The sequence below is a fragment of the Emydura macquarii genome, unplaced genomic scaffold (assembly GCF_026122565.2).
Source record: "Emydura macquarii macquarii isolate MOO-44397 ecotype Brisbane River unplaced genomic scaffold, CSIRO-AGI_Emac_v2 contig_587, whole genome shotgun sequence".
Taxonomy (NCBI): domain Eukaryota; kingdom Metazoa; phylum Chordata; order Testudines; family Chelidae; genus Emydura; species Emydura macquarii.
In genome coordinates, this window is record NW_027130724.1 from 2144864 (window position 1) to 2162428 (window position 17565).

At 46.1% G+C, this 17565-nt stretch overlaps 1 protein-coding gene across 1 annotated transcript; it reads right to left on the reverse strand.

Moving 5' to 3' along the window:
* Positions 1-479: 479 nt before the first annotated feature.
* On the reverse strand, positions 480-17067 carry LOC137147965 (synaptotagmin-2-like). The gene is made up of 6 exons (XM_067540379.1): positions 16899-17067; positions 14284-14399; positions 12349-12741; positions 9416-9535; positions 4410-4521; positions 480-2688 (listed from the first exon to the last, which is right to left on the reverse strand). The coding sequence occupies exons 1-6, from the start codon at positions 17065-17067 to the stop codon at positions 2375-2377; spliced, it is 1224 nt and encodes a 407-aa protein (XP_067396480.1). The 3' UTR covers positions 480-2374.
* Positions 17068-17565: the final 498 nt, after the last annotated feature.

The following is a 17565-nucleotide window of genomic DNA, read 5'->3' on the forward strand; positions in this document are numbered from 1 at the left end:
GAATCACAGAGTTGTCATGATCAAAAACTGGCTAGGAGACAGAAAGTGTAGAGTAGGATTAAATGGTCAACTTGCATCATGGCAGAAGTGGGGGCTGCAAGTTTCCGTACAAGGTCTTGTGTTTAGTGTATAATGATCTGAAAAGGGGAGGGGGTGTGTAGTGTGGTAGCAATATTTGCTTATCAGGACCTGAAAGGAACTTCAGAGGGACATAACCAAGCTAGGAGAATGACTAGAACCATGGCAGATGAAAATCGCTGTCTATCAATGCAAAGTAACCCACCTTGGAGGGACAAACTTAAACTGCTTGTGCACCTTGCAGGATTCTAAATTAACTGTCAGCTCAAAAAGGGACCTCGCTGTCCCTGTACAGAGCTCAATGAACACCTCTGCTAAATGTGCAGCTGCAGTCAAAACAACTATGTTAGGCTGTATAAAGAAAGGGATGGTGAATTATACAGAGACTGTTTTAATGCCCTCATATAAAGCAATGGTGTGACTTTATCTGGATACTGTCTGGAGTGCTGGTCACCCATCTCCACAAGGATGGGGCAGAACTAGTGAAGTTTCAGTGAAGGGGGCAAGTATGATCAAGAGCCTGGAAAGATGGTCTTATGGAGAGAGATTGAAGAGAGTGGGATTGTTCACCTTAGGCAGGAGATGAGTAAGAAGGGACAGGATAAAAGTATATAAAACTAGTGAAATACAGAGAAGATAGATTTGGAGCGTCTGTTCTCTGTCTCATTATACAAGAAGCAGGGGCCATGCAATGAAATTAAAAGGTGGGAAATTCAAAACCAATAAAAGGAAATACTTTTTTCACATAATGTGTAATTAGGCTGTGGAACTCACTGCCACGGGAAGTTACTGAGGCCAAGAACATACCAGGAATCAAAAAGACCTAAGTCCTGTATATAGGTATCAAGAATATCTAGAATTGTTATAATTAAATGACAACAAATTTTGGAAAGGCTATGAAGTCTCATGCTTCAGGGCTTAAACCATTCTCCAACTATTAGAGATCCAAAGGAGACCTAATGTGGGTGTCAGATTCTCCCATATCTGACCACTGCAGGGTTCTTACACCTTCCACTGAAACAGCTGGTGCTGGCCACTGTCAGGATACAGGACTAGTTGAACATTGGGTCTGATCCATTCCCGTAGCCATACAAGGGGAGGTTGTGCTGCCATGTGCCCACTGAGGGTGCTGTCTACTAGGAGACTAAGCAAAGCAGACACCTGAAGTCTCACAGGAGTGGCCACTGTCTCCACCACATGTGGTGCAGGGAAATGGTGTTATCCCTGGGAGGCAAACAGATCCAAGCATTAATGAGCGTTAGTGCCTCCTAACCAGTTCAGGGGAGCCCTGGACTCACACACATCTGCCAGAGATGGACCACAACCATTCATCCAAATGTAGCAGCTGGCAGCTCTTCAGATGTGGTGGGGGCTTGGGTGGCCAGACCTTTCCTGAGACAGCAGGAAGAGCAAAGAATGTACATTGCTCCTACTTCAGCAGGCTCTGCTCTCATTTACAAGGGCTGGGTTGTTTCATTTATCTTCAGCAGATGAGAAGGGGCTGCATTTACACAGAGTGCATTTGTTTTTAACTGGTGGGTACTTCTGATGGAAAGTGCCTGATTGACAGCCTGGGATGCTGAGGTCTTGTGTTTATCCATAACATCCCACAGGCAGTAGATGTGTGTCTGAAGTGATAAGGCATAGGTGCCTTCACTCAAATAAACCCAGGTGCTTCCTGTGATGGAGATCCCAAAGCTGGGAAAGTGCCACACCTGTGACCCTGCCAGGCAAAGGGAGGGGAAGGATGATTGAGGCACTGGACTGAGATTCAGGAGATGTTGGGTTGAAATCCCCACTCTGTGACAGAATCCCTGTTTGTTCTTGGGCAAGTCACTTAATCTCTGTGTGCCTCAATTCCCCATCTGTCAAATGGGGATAGTAATACTCCTTTCCTCCCACCCATTGTTTCTCTTGTCCGTTCAGACTGTAAACTCCTCAGGGCAGAGATGTTCTTTTTGTGAGTGTTTTATACACACAGCATCTAGCACAGTGGGGCCCCGGTCTGAGTTGCAGCCTTTTGGTGCTGTGGTAATGGTACTGTTAATAAAATCACAGTGGGACTTGGCAAGGATGGAAAGTGACTCTCTCTCCCAGCAGCTGCGAGGGAAGAAAATGAATGTATCTGCATTTTTGTTACAATCAGCACAGTTACTACAGTTAGTGCTGTTCTAACCAGGAACTTCAGGGTATTGCCCATCTCTGGAAAGTACCCACTTTGAATGCTATTGGGCCCAATGCCAATGGGAAAATATGGCCAGTTTCTACATCATGGAAGTGGTGCAAAATTCTCCCTCTAAAGTAGCAGAGGATGCCACTTAGCCACAGGCTGCTGGCTAGACTGTATCATGAGGGTCCAGTGGTCATTGGCTTTGCTGGGGCTCCTCTTTTCCAGGGCAGTCTGTCCAATGAGCTGCCTGCAGCTGCCTCTGACCCTAGAGCTCATTTCATAAATGGAGACCAGGATTGTGCAGTCCTTGGCAACAGGCTCAGTGAGATGGAAGAGGAAAGTCTCATTGAAGATGATGACTGCAGCTCGGGCCCTGGGGCTGGATTTCTGGTGCTTCTGTTTGTGGCGATTGCAGGAGATATCTATTCTTGCATACACATCTACAGCAGGGAGAGAGCAAGAGGAAAAATGAGAGGCTATAGGACACCGTGAGCATCCATCAGACTTAACATTACCGCTCTATGGACTTGATCCTGCATCCTTTTGGTGGGCAAAGCTCTCACTGACTTCAGTGGTGCAGAAGGAGGGCTGTAGATGTTAACCCTAGATCAGATTTGGGTCCTGTGATCCATGCACTTATGTGCTAGTGAATCACGATGGTTTCACAAAGTATATGCTTAGGGCCAGATTCTGTCCTTGAATCCTGCTGAAATCAGAGAATTATGCATAGGTATCAATCAGAGAATTTTACCGTTTACTGGCAAGGGGATGGTTACACTAAACTTGGTCCCTACTACACCAAAGCCTAGCTGGAAACAAGGGAGAGAAACCCTTCCATGACTTTGCCTGAGTGTGCACAATAATACAAGGGGCAAGGCACTGGAGAGTCAGGCTCCTTACAGGTAGAAAGTCTGAGGGTGTTGGTGGCAGGGCCAACTCTAGGGGTGAGCAAGCAAGGCAGTTGCCCCAGGCACCAACTTCCTGAGGTGGGCTGTACCATTGTGCTGCTCTGGTGGTGGTTTGTTTTAGTCTCTTGGGGGTGGGTGGATGTGTGCATGTGCTGAAAACATTTTCCATCCTAGCTGGCAAAACATCTAATGCTGCTTCTGGTTGGAGGAACTTGCTTATGTGAGGGGGTTACGGGAACAAGAAGATCTCAGAAGCAACTGAACTCTCTGCTGCCCTAGTTCTGCCCAGAAAAGACATCCAAATATGGAAATCAGCAAGAGAAACCACAGGGAGGGCTGGCATCGCTACCAGGGAGTTTGCCAAACTAGTGGGATGGGGAGGCCAAGAGATCTGACTCACTTATCCCACCAGGCTATCTGTCAGTTTACCCCCCACATACAATGCAAGAAGAAAAGAGCCCCATCTTTCTCTCCCCACAAGTAGCTGTTCAGGGCAGAAGAGGAGGTCACTGAAGACAATGGGCCCGGATGTGACATTTAGCTGTGTTGTGCTTGGTACAGGATCCCAGAGGTCAGGGGCAGGAGAGAAAAAAGATGGCTCATGTCATCTGTGTGTTTCTCTGATTCTAGAGATAACTAGGGACCATTTTGGTCTTTGTGCAACTTAGAGTAGTCTCAGAGCTCCTCTAAAGTGTGCCCATGGCCACTTGGGGCTGCCCCCATAGCTGAACTGTAGGAGCACAGCAACACTCTGGCCACATCCCCTATGTGGGGGGGTTGTCGGGTGTATGCTACCCAGGGATTTCCCCACACCAAGGGAATACTCAGGAGCCCAGCTAAGCTGGCTTTAAGGCAGGTGCAAAGGGCAGAGCAGAGAACCTGGCCCTTGTGTCTGCATTGTCCTGCAAATAGACTAAAGCAAGGTTGGGGTGGGAAAAGCCCCGCTAGGCAGTAGTGGCTCTTTGTATTGGGTTCTCTCATTATAGCTCTTGTGCTTTAACTCTCAGTGGCATTCAGACCCACCTGGTGCTGAGGCTCAGGACTGCCGCAATGCTCTGAGCCAGAGCAGGAGTATTCATTGGGGTTATGGCAAATAATCCCTTACCACTGGACTGTCGTGGGCCAGCAGAAGAGGAGCTCAAGTGCTCTTTCTCCTACCTGATCCCTCCCCCCGGGAAAGAAGAGAGGCTCCAAACAGGAGAGCAAGCTAGAGAGATATAGCCATAGAGTGTAGGTGAAATAAATGCCTTTACTCTTATCTGGACTGCGGCACACAGAGGCAGTTTTGACCTTGAGCAGTCCAATTTCTATCCTCTGAGAGATGGGGAGACACTTCAGCGATACGAGGACTTCTCCAACAACGTCCTGTGAAAGGATAGTGGGCCGTGCTGTCAATAGCCATCCCTGACTGTAGTCTCTTGTACACACACTACTGAACAGCCCCTGCTGAGAACAGCATCTTGGCCAGCTGCCCTTTGGCAACTTTCTGAGAAAGGAAAAGCTACAGTTGGGGCAGTGTTCAATTGCTTGAAACGCAAGGGGGAACTATATTATGGTCTGAGTTAACTATATGTAAATCTGGAGTCACCCCTTTTAAGGTCAAGGGAATTACTTTTTTTACACAGGGGTAACTGGGAGCACAACCTGACCGAGGAGTGATAGCACTAAAGCCAGGCCGAGCACAAGCAGGTGTTGTACAAAGTGTGGCCCTCCCCCAGCACTGCCAACTGCTCCCCAATCCTGACCTGAAAACTCCCCCTGCACTTCCAGTCCTCGAGGTCTGACTCACTCACAAGGCTACAGGGAAATTGTGTGAGGATGCCAGGTACAAGGAGCAGTGCAGACAATTAGCTCCACAGGACTCAGCACTTATAAAAGAGTGAGTGTGTGTGTGTGTAGATATAAGGAACTTTGCCTGGAGAGCTCCTGAGAGCCAGTTGGCCCCTGAGCTCCACCCACAAGATCATGATCATGTGCCATTGTCTCTACTTCCCTGGAGGCCTTTACCAGGCCTGGGAGTGGTATCTTTGGACCAGGCTTTCTTGTGCAGAGACCATTAATTGCACTGCATCAGATAATGGTTTTGTGACGTAGATGAATGGGGAGGGAAATCCAAACTTTTTCTTGTGACCCATTTCAGCATTAGACCCACCCCGCCCAAGGCCCAACGTCATAGATTTTAAGTCCAGAAGGTACCATTTTAATTCTCTAGTGTGACCTCCTGCATAACACAGGCCAAAGAACCTCACTCAGTAACTTCTGCATCAAGCCCATAATTTATGCTTGAGCTATAGCGAATCTTTTAGGAAAACATTCTGTCTTGATTTAAAGACTAAGTGATGGAGAATCCACAACATTCCTAGGTTAATTGTTTCAATGTAACTATCCTCACTGGTAAAAATTCCCCTTTTATTTCTAGTTTGAATTTGTCTGGCTTCAACTTCCAGGCATTGGATCTCATTTTGGTGTGGGGTTTTTTTTTGGTTTTTTTGTTTTTGCCAGATTAAAGAGCCTCCTATGAGATCTTTCCCATGTAAGTACTTGTAGACTGTAATCAAATTACTTCTTAAATCTTTGCTTGGATAAGCTGAGCTTCTTTAGGCTCTCATAAGGCATGCTTTCCATACCTCAAATTATTCTTGTATCTCTTTTCTGAATCCTTTCCAGTTTCAACATCTTTTTGAAGAGTGAATACCAGAACAGGACACAGTATTCCAGTAATGGTCCCACTAATGCCATATACAGAGGTAATGCAACCTTTCTACTCCTCCTTGATGTTCCCTTCTTATACCTCCAAGGGTCTTGTTCTCTTTCTTAGCTAGAACATTGCACTAAGCATTCATGTTTAATTGGTTATCTACCAAGGCCCCTAAGTTCTTTTCAACATCACTGCATTCCAGTGCACAGTCTCCAACTTGTAAGAGTGACCTGTGTTCATTGTTCATTGTTCCATTGTATGACTGTGCACTTGACTATGTTGGAGTGCAAGTTGTTGAAACGACGAGCCCACTTCATCAAGCAGTCCAGATTGGTCTGTATAACTGACCTATCCTCTATTTATCACTCCAGAAATTTTTGTGCCATCTGCAAATTTTACCAGTAATGATTTTATATTTTCTTCCAACTCCTTGATAAAGATATTGGATAGTATTGGACCAAGAATAGATCTCTGAGGAATCAAAAGCACCTCTATTGGATGACCATTCTCCATTGACAATTACTTTCTGCTGGCTGTCAGTTAACTAGTTTTTCAATCCATTTAATTGGGGCTGCATTGATTTTGCATAGTGTTTAATATTTTTTATCAGAATGTGTCCTGAGTTACCTTTATCAAACTTGTGATTTCATTAAAAATGGAATCAAATTAGATGATGTTTGTGTTATCAACTGTACAGTCCATTCTGCTGGGTGCACAGGCTCCTACAAATTGATTCTCTTGTAACTGAAATCAGTATTGTGATCCTAACCAAGCAGAAGGCATCTGCTATGTCTGTTTCCCTCTCCCAGCCTTGGAATATTAAGTTGAATTTTATCAGAATACAAGGACACTGGCTTATTAAGAATGATTCTTAAGAGTTTGAAAACATCTGCTGTTGAAATGGTAGTCATTCTGCTGACAGTATTTCCATGTGCATAATAAGTTAGCAAGAGAATTATTTTGGTTTCTAATGAAAACAGTGGGCCTAATTCACGGTTTCTCTGAACTTTAGTGGCCACTCAGGCCAGTGCAAAGTGGGCATAAAATGCTAGCCAGGGAAAACACAACTACTCTGCAGAGGTTTAACTACTTGACTACACAAGGTAAGGGAGAAATGGTGAATTGGGCTCAGTGAGCAACTCTTTCCTCTCAGGTACAGGGGTGTAGCTCCACTGAACTTAATAGGGTTTCATCAGTATAACAGAGGAGGGGGCTTGGCCCAGTGATCTTAGAGTGGGATTATGAAAAGTGCCTCCGTGATGTAGAAGCACTACTCCCTTTGAAAGTCAATAGGACTTGTGTGCCTAAGGCATCTTTGAAATTCCTACCCTAAAGCCCTACTCTGTTTGTATAGTTGCTCCTCTCTCCATAGGGCTGTGCTACTCTGGGGTTTCTGAGACGCTTTCTCCCTAGCACTGCTGCAGCTCCATCTGTGCTAGCAATGGTGGTGTAAACTGGTTGATGGCATTCATACCACAGTGTCATCTACCCCTCGTCAGAACACCTCTATATTCCAATGGCCAGTCTGCAGTGGTACTCCCATCATAGCTAGAGATGCATAACAGGGCAGTGTGCCATATCCCAGCCTCTTCCATGAACACAGACCCCCTCTGACACCTTTCTGCTTGTAAACACCACCATATGACTTATTTACAGTATTTTAATCCCACCACCAACCAATGTGAGTGTCTGTACACCCTTATACTGCATCTCAACTTTCTAACCCTTTGCCAGAAAGGAGAAGCGCGGGTGTCCCTACTCAGCAGACTCCCTCTAACTAGCTCTTCTGGCCTTACTGTCCCTTTTTATACTGCTTCCCTGTTAATGGGCTCATTGACTCACTAGCCCCATTCTGGCCTGGTAATCAGGTACTCCTCTGTCCAATTAGGCCTTCTCCAGGGGAACCTAATTAATACTAATAGTGACCAGAGGGCTGGCTCAAGAGCCAGACCTTAGCATGCTGTCAAGGTGTTAAAGCCACAATGCGCTACACAAAAATATGTATACAAGGCTTTTGTCTTCTCTGAGAATCAGTACAGAGGATAATGGAAGGGGACAGTTTATGGAGATGAGCAGCACCTCCCTTGGAAACTTCCTGATCCCTACCCATTCTCCTCAGAACAGGTTTGTCCTTATATAGGATTTTTTTCCCCCTAGCATGCTCTTCAGGAGGGGGGCTCTTTGAATTTGCTATTGGCAAGCAGCTGCAGCCCTAAAAGGATCTTTCTGAAGCTGGTAGCATCTCTCTCTTCTAGTTGGTAAGTGTAATGGTTTTCTTTGCTTACTGATAAGAAGATGGCCCATTCTCATAACCCAAATCTCCTAAATAGTTCTGTGTTGCATTGATGTGCGAGTTTGGATCTAAAATGGTTTTGAACCATGTCAAATCCATATTGATTTCACATAATTTTGGCTATAATGTAATGATATCAAATCTTAATTTAACTTCAGTTAAATGCTCTTGTGGTAAAAAGCTCTGTAAGAAAGGAGCTTTCATCCACTCCTTGTTCTTGGGGCAGTGCAAGCCAGCACAGTGTGGTTCTCATTACAACAAAGTATGTCCATAGTTATTGCTCCCTGTGCATAGGGAGGCCCAGATACTACTAGAGGCTGCATTCCTCTAGTGCCAAACTATGGCATTTGCAGTTGAGACACCCAAGCTGGAAAACTAGGGCAGTTAAAGGGGCATGACTTTGATAAAAGGGGCATTTTGAGTCATACTTTATATAAAGGCTCCATTTATAAATAGTTTATAAAGGATTACTAGATATATTAATAAATGGTTAGTTGTTTTGAGTTGTTGGACTCTACAGGTTGCTTATAACCAACTAGATTGTAACCTATTTATAACCACCATCAGCTAAGCCTTTATTAACCCTTTCTCAATGGAACCTAGAATACAAACTGAGGACATATTTTGCACCTTTCCTTGACACAAACAAGCAGATGCTATTTTAGTGTAGGTAGAAGCTCCTTGACTTTCTGACTGAAGTCCTGCATTAATCCCAGGAGCAGTACACCACTGGCAGCAGCAGTATGAGCCCCTTCACCCTGCCCCATCTATGGTCCTCAAGCCTAACCTGAGTAGTTCATCTTTGGGGCTATATCTATGCTGCAATTAAACACCTCTGGTTGGCCTATGTCAACGGACACAGGCTTGCGGGACTCAGTCTACGGGGCTGTTTGACATTTGGGTTTAGGCTGTAGCCCGGGTTCTAAACATCTACACCACAATTAAATGCATGAGCCTGAGTCAGCTGACGTGGGCCAGCCACAGGTGTTTAATTGCCCTGTAAACATACACTGGGAGAATAGTCCAGACTTTGCTCCCAAAAGCCACTGCCTCTCTGCAGAGCCTGCCTGGGAAGCAAGTTGGGCACAGAGCAGGTCTGTAATGAGGCCACTTGCTCATTGCACATAGTCTGAACCATGCTGATGAGAGACAGGGACATCCAGTTACTGCCTGAATAAAGTCAGACTCTTTATCCCCTTCCCCGGAGCCATCTAGTCTTTCTGGTCATGATGTAGTTACATTGTGCAAGGTCACACGATAGCCATTACCTTTGTAGTCTTCTGTAGCTCCTCATAGAACTCCATGCTTTGGGAGGCCTTTAGTTTGCTGAGGCTGACCCTCACTTCTCCTAGCACAGTGTGTCTGGAATACTTGTCGAAGTGCTTAACCTACAGGACAGAGAGAATCAGCATGTCCCTGCTTAGGCTAGGTCTCAAATTTGCCTTTGACTTTCCACACATCAGGCCTACGCTCCATGTCCATGCATCACAGTCTCAGGACAGCTGTCTAAATCCCACCTGCCAGGCACCAGATTTGAAGGGGTTAGAATTGGTCAGAAATAAGAGCAAAGGAGGCACGTGCCCAGCAAATAAAATTTGGGTCCTTCTCTGAACAGGCTCCTCAAGCTCTCTTCTCTCCTCACTCCCCACCGCTCTGTCACTTCCCTTCCATCAGCTTCTCCTTTACAGTTTGTTCATTTGCAGTGTAAATAACACTCGAGCACTCTGCACAGCTCAAGATGGGCTATGCAAAGGCAGGTTTATACTACCCATGCATCCTGGGGCTGCTCTGTGCCAAGCTGGCCCCCTGGTGACTGCTGCAGCAGCCCAAGGTGTCTCTCTACACATATACAAAAAAATCCTCTGGTGGTGTTCATACAGGTTTCAGGACAGCTTTGCACTCTATCTTTTTATTATTAAAAACAAAATCTTTAAGGCTGCTTCCTGCTGGGAGAGAGAAAATGTATTGTTGTTTTCCCTTTTGGGAGGTGCTCAGTATCCAGGACATTATAAAGATGTAAAGAAGCCATGCGAAAATGCTCTAACACAGCTAAGGAGCTTGCCCTGTGATTTTTCTTTTTTCCCCCTATCTCTGCTCTGGCTTTGTCTCCTTCCGTCTTTCACTCTTTCCACACAGCCTCTTCTTTTCCCCTTTGTAGCTCACTGTTGCCTTAATACTGGGGCTGTTCATGGCTGGTTATTTGGTTAGTTGCTGAATTTCCTTTCATATGCTTGCTAGGTACTTTGTTATTGAAAGTGCCGTATGAAAAGTGAATAAGGAATAAATGTAATTAGATGGGAAAATTGAGAGCTAAATAGTAGAGAACTTTTGAAATATCGAGCCACTTGGAGCATTGCCAAGGGACAGAAGGTGTGTAGTGACACATGGGAATTGCTGTATTGGATCAGACCTGCAGACCATTCATTTCAGTACCCTATCTTTGACAGTGGCCATTACTGGCTGCTACAGGCAAGGTGCAAGAAACACTGCAGGAGGAAGTTATGGGGTAACCTGCTACCAGGGAAAATGTCTCCCTATCCCTGATTAGAGGTTGGCTTGTGCCCTGAAGCAGGAAGGTTTGTATCCTTTCTGCAGTTCATGGTGGTGGTTGGCTTTTTACTTCATACTCCTGCAATTCTGCATTTTCTTGTGATTCTTTCTCTGGTTGTAAATAGTCCTGTGCCCCCACCACCTGATTTTTACCAGTGACGTCCTTGCTGTCATTTGTTCACTGAATGTTCTATACGAGAACACTTCAGCCTGCGGAATGCTTTCAAACTGTTTGCTGTGAAGATGTAATATTTAAGCTACATGGTTGGATACCTAAGTCACGTGGTATTGTTTCTGCTCCCTAATTAGGGGATGATGTCTTCCTTCCTGTTAATAAACGTTTGGATAACTCAGGGGGGTTTTTGATGCCCTCTGGGAGCACTTTAAGGAAAAGAAGTAAGAAATAAGCAGATCTAGCAAGCTTTAGCCCTCCTCTTTTACACAAGAGCAATATGTTTTGGTTATGAATGGAGGTCAAAGTGCGGCTCAAAGGGTAGTGGTGCTCTTTTGAACATGCCTCTCCAAAAGTATCATTCCCTGGTCGAAGCAACCAGTCTTTGCTCCTGTCATTTTTTTTCCTCCAGAAGGAATTTCTCCTCCTTTGTGTGTGGTGGGCTGACCTTAGTATGCAACTGTGCCCCAAAAATCCTGTGTCTTGGCTGCAGTGATACTTGAAAAGAGGTGCTGCAGCAACTAAAGCAAAGGATGTTGACTCAAATGCACTGCTGCTGAACATGACTATGAAGGAACAGAGAGGGGGGCACTACTCTGGGGGGACCTGGATGAGCAGAAATGCTGCAGATGGAGAAGAGCAGCGCAGAGCTGGCCTGCAGGTGGGTGACCACAAGCTGTCCCCGTCACCCTTAGAGACCGTGCCCCAGGTGGCCACCTGCTTACCCTAGTTTTGAAGCTGTCCTGGGAGATCATAAACCATTTCTGATGAAGGAATGTGGTGCTATCATCTTGCCCTTCCTCTCACCCTCTCAATGACACCATGCTCCACTCCAGCCCAGATATTATTCCTCAGCACCTCCCAGATAGGCAACCGATTCACTAGAGGGACATGTGTTTACTTTAGTTATCCATGGGGAGGAACCAGTGTTCCATAAGCTGCTGCTGGCCTAAGCGTGCAAATGGATTTCCACAGGAAACTCTTGTGTCCAAGGAGAGAGAGAGGCAAAGCTATTGATGTTATCTAGTGCTCACAGCCAGTCCTGCATCAGAGCCATCAAATGACACTGACCCTGCCACTCTCCTCCATGTCTAGAAATAAAATGCCAAGCAACTGCTGCTCGAGCATTTCAAATGTTGATCTGTCTAGGGGACACCAGCCCTTACCACCTGGCCTGTGTGATGGGAGTTTGTGACCACCGCCCCATTCAGTTCACTTAGAGCCCTGCATCCTAACCGGCCACACATTGCGACCCGGTGAGTCTCAGAGAGGCCATGGAGTGAACGGGCCTAGAGAATGAATCCCCTCTTCCCCCTTCAGAGGTGAAAAGAGCAAGACACCTGAAGGGAACAGCACTGAGGAATTTTCCCATGATGCACCTGTTCTGTGGGTACAGAGAAGGCCTAATTTTTCAGGGCTGTTAGCTGAGCCCCTTTAAGCAGCACCTGACAAAGATAACACAGAATGAGCCAGTCCCACCTCCAGCTTCACAGCACTCTTCTCCAGCTCGGCCTCCTTCAGGGAGCAGATAAACTGGTCTCCAAAGGCAGGTTTCCTGCAGTTCTTCACTACCTGCGTTTGCCACTCGTGGATCAGGCACTGGAAGCCAGCAATGTGGGACGAGCCCTGCCTCAGCAACCGGACCCGAACAGCAGAGTCAGCGCTCCCTCGGCTGGGCAGGCCCGTCGCCTCAAGGACCGTCAAGAGCAGCTCGAGTTGCTCCTTGTGGTAGAGGAGGGAGAACCTCAGCCTGCCCCGGGAGCTATCCAGGAAGCCAGTGTTGCTGCCCACGCTCTCCAGGTTCTCGCTGCTGGTGGAGGAGGGGGAAAGGCAGGTACCAAGCTTGTCCAGCTGCTCTTGGAGTTTCTGAATCTGGAGCAAGAGAGACTGGCTCTTTAACAACATAAACAGGCAAGACAGCCATCTATTTTCCCCCTCCAGTCACAACAACTGAAGGCCTGTTTATACATAGCGGTGATCTGCCCTTTTGGGTAGTGACTGGCTTTGTGCTTGTCTATACATGGAGTGATTCTGGAATGATTATTCCTGTATCACGTTTACCTATATACTCCCCAGCCATTGCTCCTCCTGCATCATACATCTCTCCTAGGTGCTGACTCTCTCATGCCCATTTGCAGTTCTAAAAGCTCTAGGTTAATGGTTCTCAACCTTTCCAGACTACTGTACCCCTTTCAGGAGTCAGATTTGTCTTGCATACCCCAAGTTTCACCTCACTTGTATTTTTAGGTCTGATTTTGTAACTAGGCAATTTTTAAGTGTCACAACACACTGAAAAATTGCATACTTTCTCATTTCTACCATATAATTATAAAATAAATCAATTGGAATATAAATATTGTTCTTACATTTCAGCATACAGTATATAGAATAGTATAAAGTAATTGTATGAAATGTTAGTTTGTACTGTCTTTGCTAGTGCTTTTTATGTAGCCTGTTGTAAAATTAGGCAAATATCTAGATGAGTTGATGTACCCCTTAGAAGACCTCTGTGTATCCCCAGGGGTACACTGACCCCTGGTTGAGTACCACTGCTCTAGGAAATGGAGAAGGGGGTTCTTCCCCAGGGCTCTTTGCTAAAAGTGATTGTCATGCCATTTCTAATTGGAGCTGCTGACACCCCTAGACAGCTTCACATAGGAGAGATCCAAGCTGAATTTATCTCCCAGAAGTATGTAGACTATTTTTAATACTCTCCGGCAATACTCCTCTCTCCTGGAGGCTGAGGTATGGGGGAAGTGATTACCCAAGTACAGTATCATTGTGAAATCATAGTGTGGATTGCAGTACTCATGAGAATGTGATTGAATGGGGCCAGTGAAAAGAGAAAGGAAGACTTGGTGACTCAGTGGTTTGATGCCCTGGCTTCTTGCTGCTAGATTCAAATCTGGATTAGATCACAAGGTAAATGACTTTTGTGGTGTCAGTCCCATGTACCTATTGGACTTTTTCTCCCCATCACCAAACTCAGGATGTAACTGAACTCAGTTTAGTTTTTGCACTTGAGAGAGGCTCAGGGCTTAATTAGCAGGGGATGCTGGAGGTCAGGAAGATGAAAGTATGCTGGAAGATTGTGAAGACTCTTTCCACAGCACCACCCACACCATGCTCAGCTCTAGCTGGGTTAGAAATCTACCTTTACTGCGTCCCAGTCACTTCTATAATTATGCTGTTGACTAGCCACACCTGGGAAAGACGGGATTTCCTTCAGCATTTAGAATGTAAAAAGAACTGGTAGGAGGAGCACTTGCTTCATTCCCACTTGTCTTAGCAGAAGCGAAGCTCCCTTAAGATATAGGGGTTTTGCTTCTTGGAAATGGGTCAACCATTTGTTTTGTAATTAAAAAAAACAACTGCCTTTGGCCTTCTGCAGGTGCGCAGGGGTAGCACACTTGCCTTGACATCAGGACAGCTCTGCTTAGCAATGCCAAGGAGAGCTGGTCGTAGTTTTTTCCCCAGGATGCCGTTCTCTACTTTTGTGTCCTTCCAGGCTTCACTAAGGTATTTCTTCTCTGTGGGAACAATGACAGCAAAAAATTATTGCACCAGTTTGGAGAGGACATCTGTAAATATAAAGCCAGGCACTAAGGTTTTCAAAGGTGATTTTTGGATGTCCAATCTGAGATGCCTTTCAAAAGCTGGAGTTTCAGAAAGTGCAGAAGATTTGCCCTCTGAAAATCAAGCCTTTCAAACGGGACACCCAAAAATCAAGCCATCCGAAATCACGGGTCACTTTAAGAGCCTGGCCAAGATTTTGAGGATTGTTGCAGGAATGGGACAGGAGTTCACCATCACCTCCTCTTCCCCTTTAGGTACAACATTGCAGTTAGTAAGGCCCATTATTGGGGAGGTTCCCTTCCTCTGAAGGATCCAGTATTGACCACTGCCATAGTCGAGATACTGGCCTGGAAGGACCAGAAGTCTCAGCTGGTATAGAACATACTGTATCCCAAACTTCATGGGATGGCTTACAACCCCTTGAAGATAAAAAGCAGAATTCTGGGAAGATACTTTCACATGAAACTCAAGATTTGATCATTCCATAAAGAGGAAATCAGGTTCAGCCAAACTCCATGATTATCTTAACATTTCAGGCCAATGTCTGAACATGTAAGGGGCAAGGAAGGAAGGGGGAAGAAAAGGCATGTGGTAGAGAGAGACTATTGTTTTTGCTTTTAAAAAAAAAAATTATCCAAGCACACTGGGACTGACAAAACGGGGGTGAACAGGAAGCTGGAAGAGAGTCAGGCTTGGCAATGAGGAAATAGCCCTAATCCCAGCATCCCTCTGGGGGTCAGATCACAGATGGGATGATTCAAGCTGTGACAGATGGAAATAGGAGGAAGTTTTGCTAATGTCTCTGGGCTGGTGAAATATAAACCCCTGATGCAACTGCTGGCTGGAGCGATCGTACATGCTGCGTGCTCTGGAGTTTCTGGGTGCAATGGGCCATTATAAGAAGAACCAGTAAGTGATACATCTTCAACAAGGAGAAGTTGCCTTCCCCTTCTTCCTCTTCTCACACATCATGGTTACTTTGTATGAACAGAAGGAATCCGGTTCCCCTGCCCATCTTGGAAGGGGCTTAGGCATGTTAATAAACACAGAGCTTTGCTGTGCGAGAGGGAGATCGGAGAGGGCCACTCAGAACAAGCTGCTACAGTCTGGGAATCTATGGAAAACCCAGTTCTAGCATGTAGCCTTGTCCCAGGGGTTAAAGTAGATTGAAACAGGAGGGGCAGCTCTCTCTGCGCCAGCTGAGAAGGTGGAGCTGTGGGGCAGCTGCTTGCCCAAGTCAAAGAGAGGACAGGGAGCTCTCCCTCTACTAGTAGTAGTGGGGCTGCAATGCCCCTTGCTCCCCCTTAATCCTGCCCTGTCTCCCCCAGACAGACCTGTTCTAAAGCAGGCACTTGTTTAAATTGCCCCAGGAAACATACGAAAGGGAATTTCTCATCCACTCCCCACCTTCTAAATGGCAAATGTTTTTGCCAGAGGTTAAAATCCCAAGTTTGGCTCAGGTACAGAAATGCCATGGCCCTCAGCATGTGGCGTCACTTGCATCAGAAAAAGATCAGCAGGGCTCACAGATTTGCTTAACTTCATGCCCATGTTAACTGCCTTTCTTCCATAAATGAAGGAGTCTCCTCTGAGGGGGCATTAATCCCGTACCTTGTGCTTATTTGTGGCCTGCAGGGAAGGTAGGGCAGGGCAGAGCAGGCAGCTGATTCCCTGTGGCTTTGTGCAGCTGTCTTCATGCCACTGTTGATTCCATTCCTGGCACTACCCTGATTCCTGAGATAAGACTTTAGGAGTTTAGTAAGTACAGACGTAATTGAGAGAGCTCCTACTTTGTTCCTTCCTTTTGGCATGTCTTTGCCTTGATTTAAAGAGCTCCAGGTAAGCTGGGATAGGATAATGCCCTTCTCTTGTGTTATATTGGAAACAAATGCAGTTGTGAATTCTGCACTACAGCCTCACTGTGAAATCAAGAAGAGGAAATGGGTGGGAGGCAGAAAGCCTTTATACTTGCACATTGGCTGTTATTTGCATTGTGGTAGCATCCAAAGGCTTCCATTTTACTCCTGGGGGAATTCTGCCCCTAAAAATTCTGCACAGAATTTTAAAATATTGTGCATTTTATTTGTCAAAATAACACAATATAATCATGCACAGCTGAGGCCCCTGCTGTCAGCCCTGGGCTGCAGCCGGAAAAAGGAAACATTTTGGTGGAAATCACAAATTCTGCATGGAAAAAAGTAAAATTCTGCAGGGCACATTAATTCTGCATTGCGCAGTGGTGCAGAATTCCAGCAGGAGTACATAGTGCAAACACAAGCCAGAGATAGTCCCTGCCCTGAAGAGTTTGCAGTCTGAAGGATAAGAACATCTGTATTGGCATGTTGATGTTTGGTCCTTCAGTTTGCTCCAGTGTGAAAGTCCCTTGTAAAGGATAAAGTATCATAAACACAGAGATTTTTGGGGGCTGGTGTGTACTGTTGCCTGGTACTTACTTCTCCCAAGTTTTCTCAGTTTCTGGCACTGGCACATTTGGCGGGTTAAAATGATTAGAGCCACTAAAACCAGGAGAATGGCGAATGACAAAATCCCATACTTCCAGGGGTTGGAAAAGGGCAGCTGTAAACTTTGTAAGTGAAGCAGAATGGAGTTATCTTGTGTCATATCTGCCCTCCCTGTGAAAGAGAGAGAGGAGGAAGGAATCAGTGCTGCCAGTGGAGCTGTCTACATTGTTACCAGATTTGCTCATCTCCTTGGGGTGCGCTCATTTATTAGGGTTATGTTCTGGGGGAGGGGGAGCTGGGTTCTGTAATTCTATTAATGTACTGCTTGTGTCACTTTTGTTTCCATACGGAGCTCTGCTTCTCCCTTCTGCAAGTCCCTCCCAATGGAGCTACCCTTCAGGACCTAGGTTTCCCAGGCCTGCGTTCCTCCAGACCCAGAATCAGATGAGCGCGCGCGCGCACACACACACACACACGCGCGCGCGCGCGCGCGACACACACACACACACACACACACACACACACAGATTAACAGAGTGCGTCTGAATGGACTAGGTCGATCAGCACTCCCAAGCTGACCCCTTATTTGTCCCTGGACTCAGCAGGCTGGGTCAAGCAGCACCTGCAAGCTGCCACCCTTATATGCCACAGGTGCAGC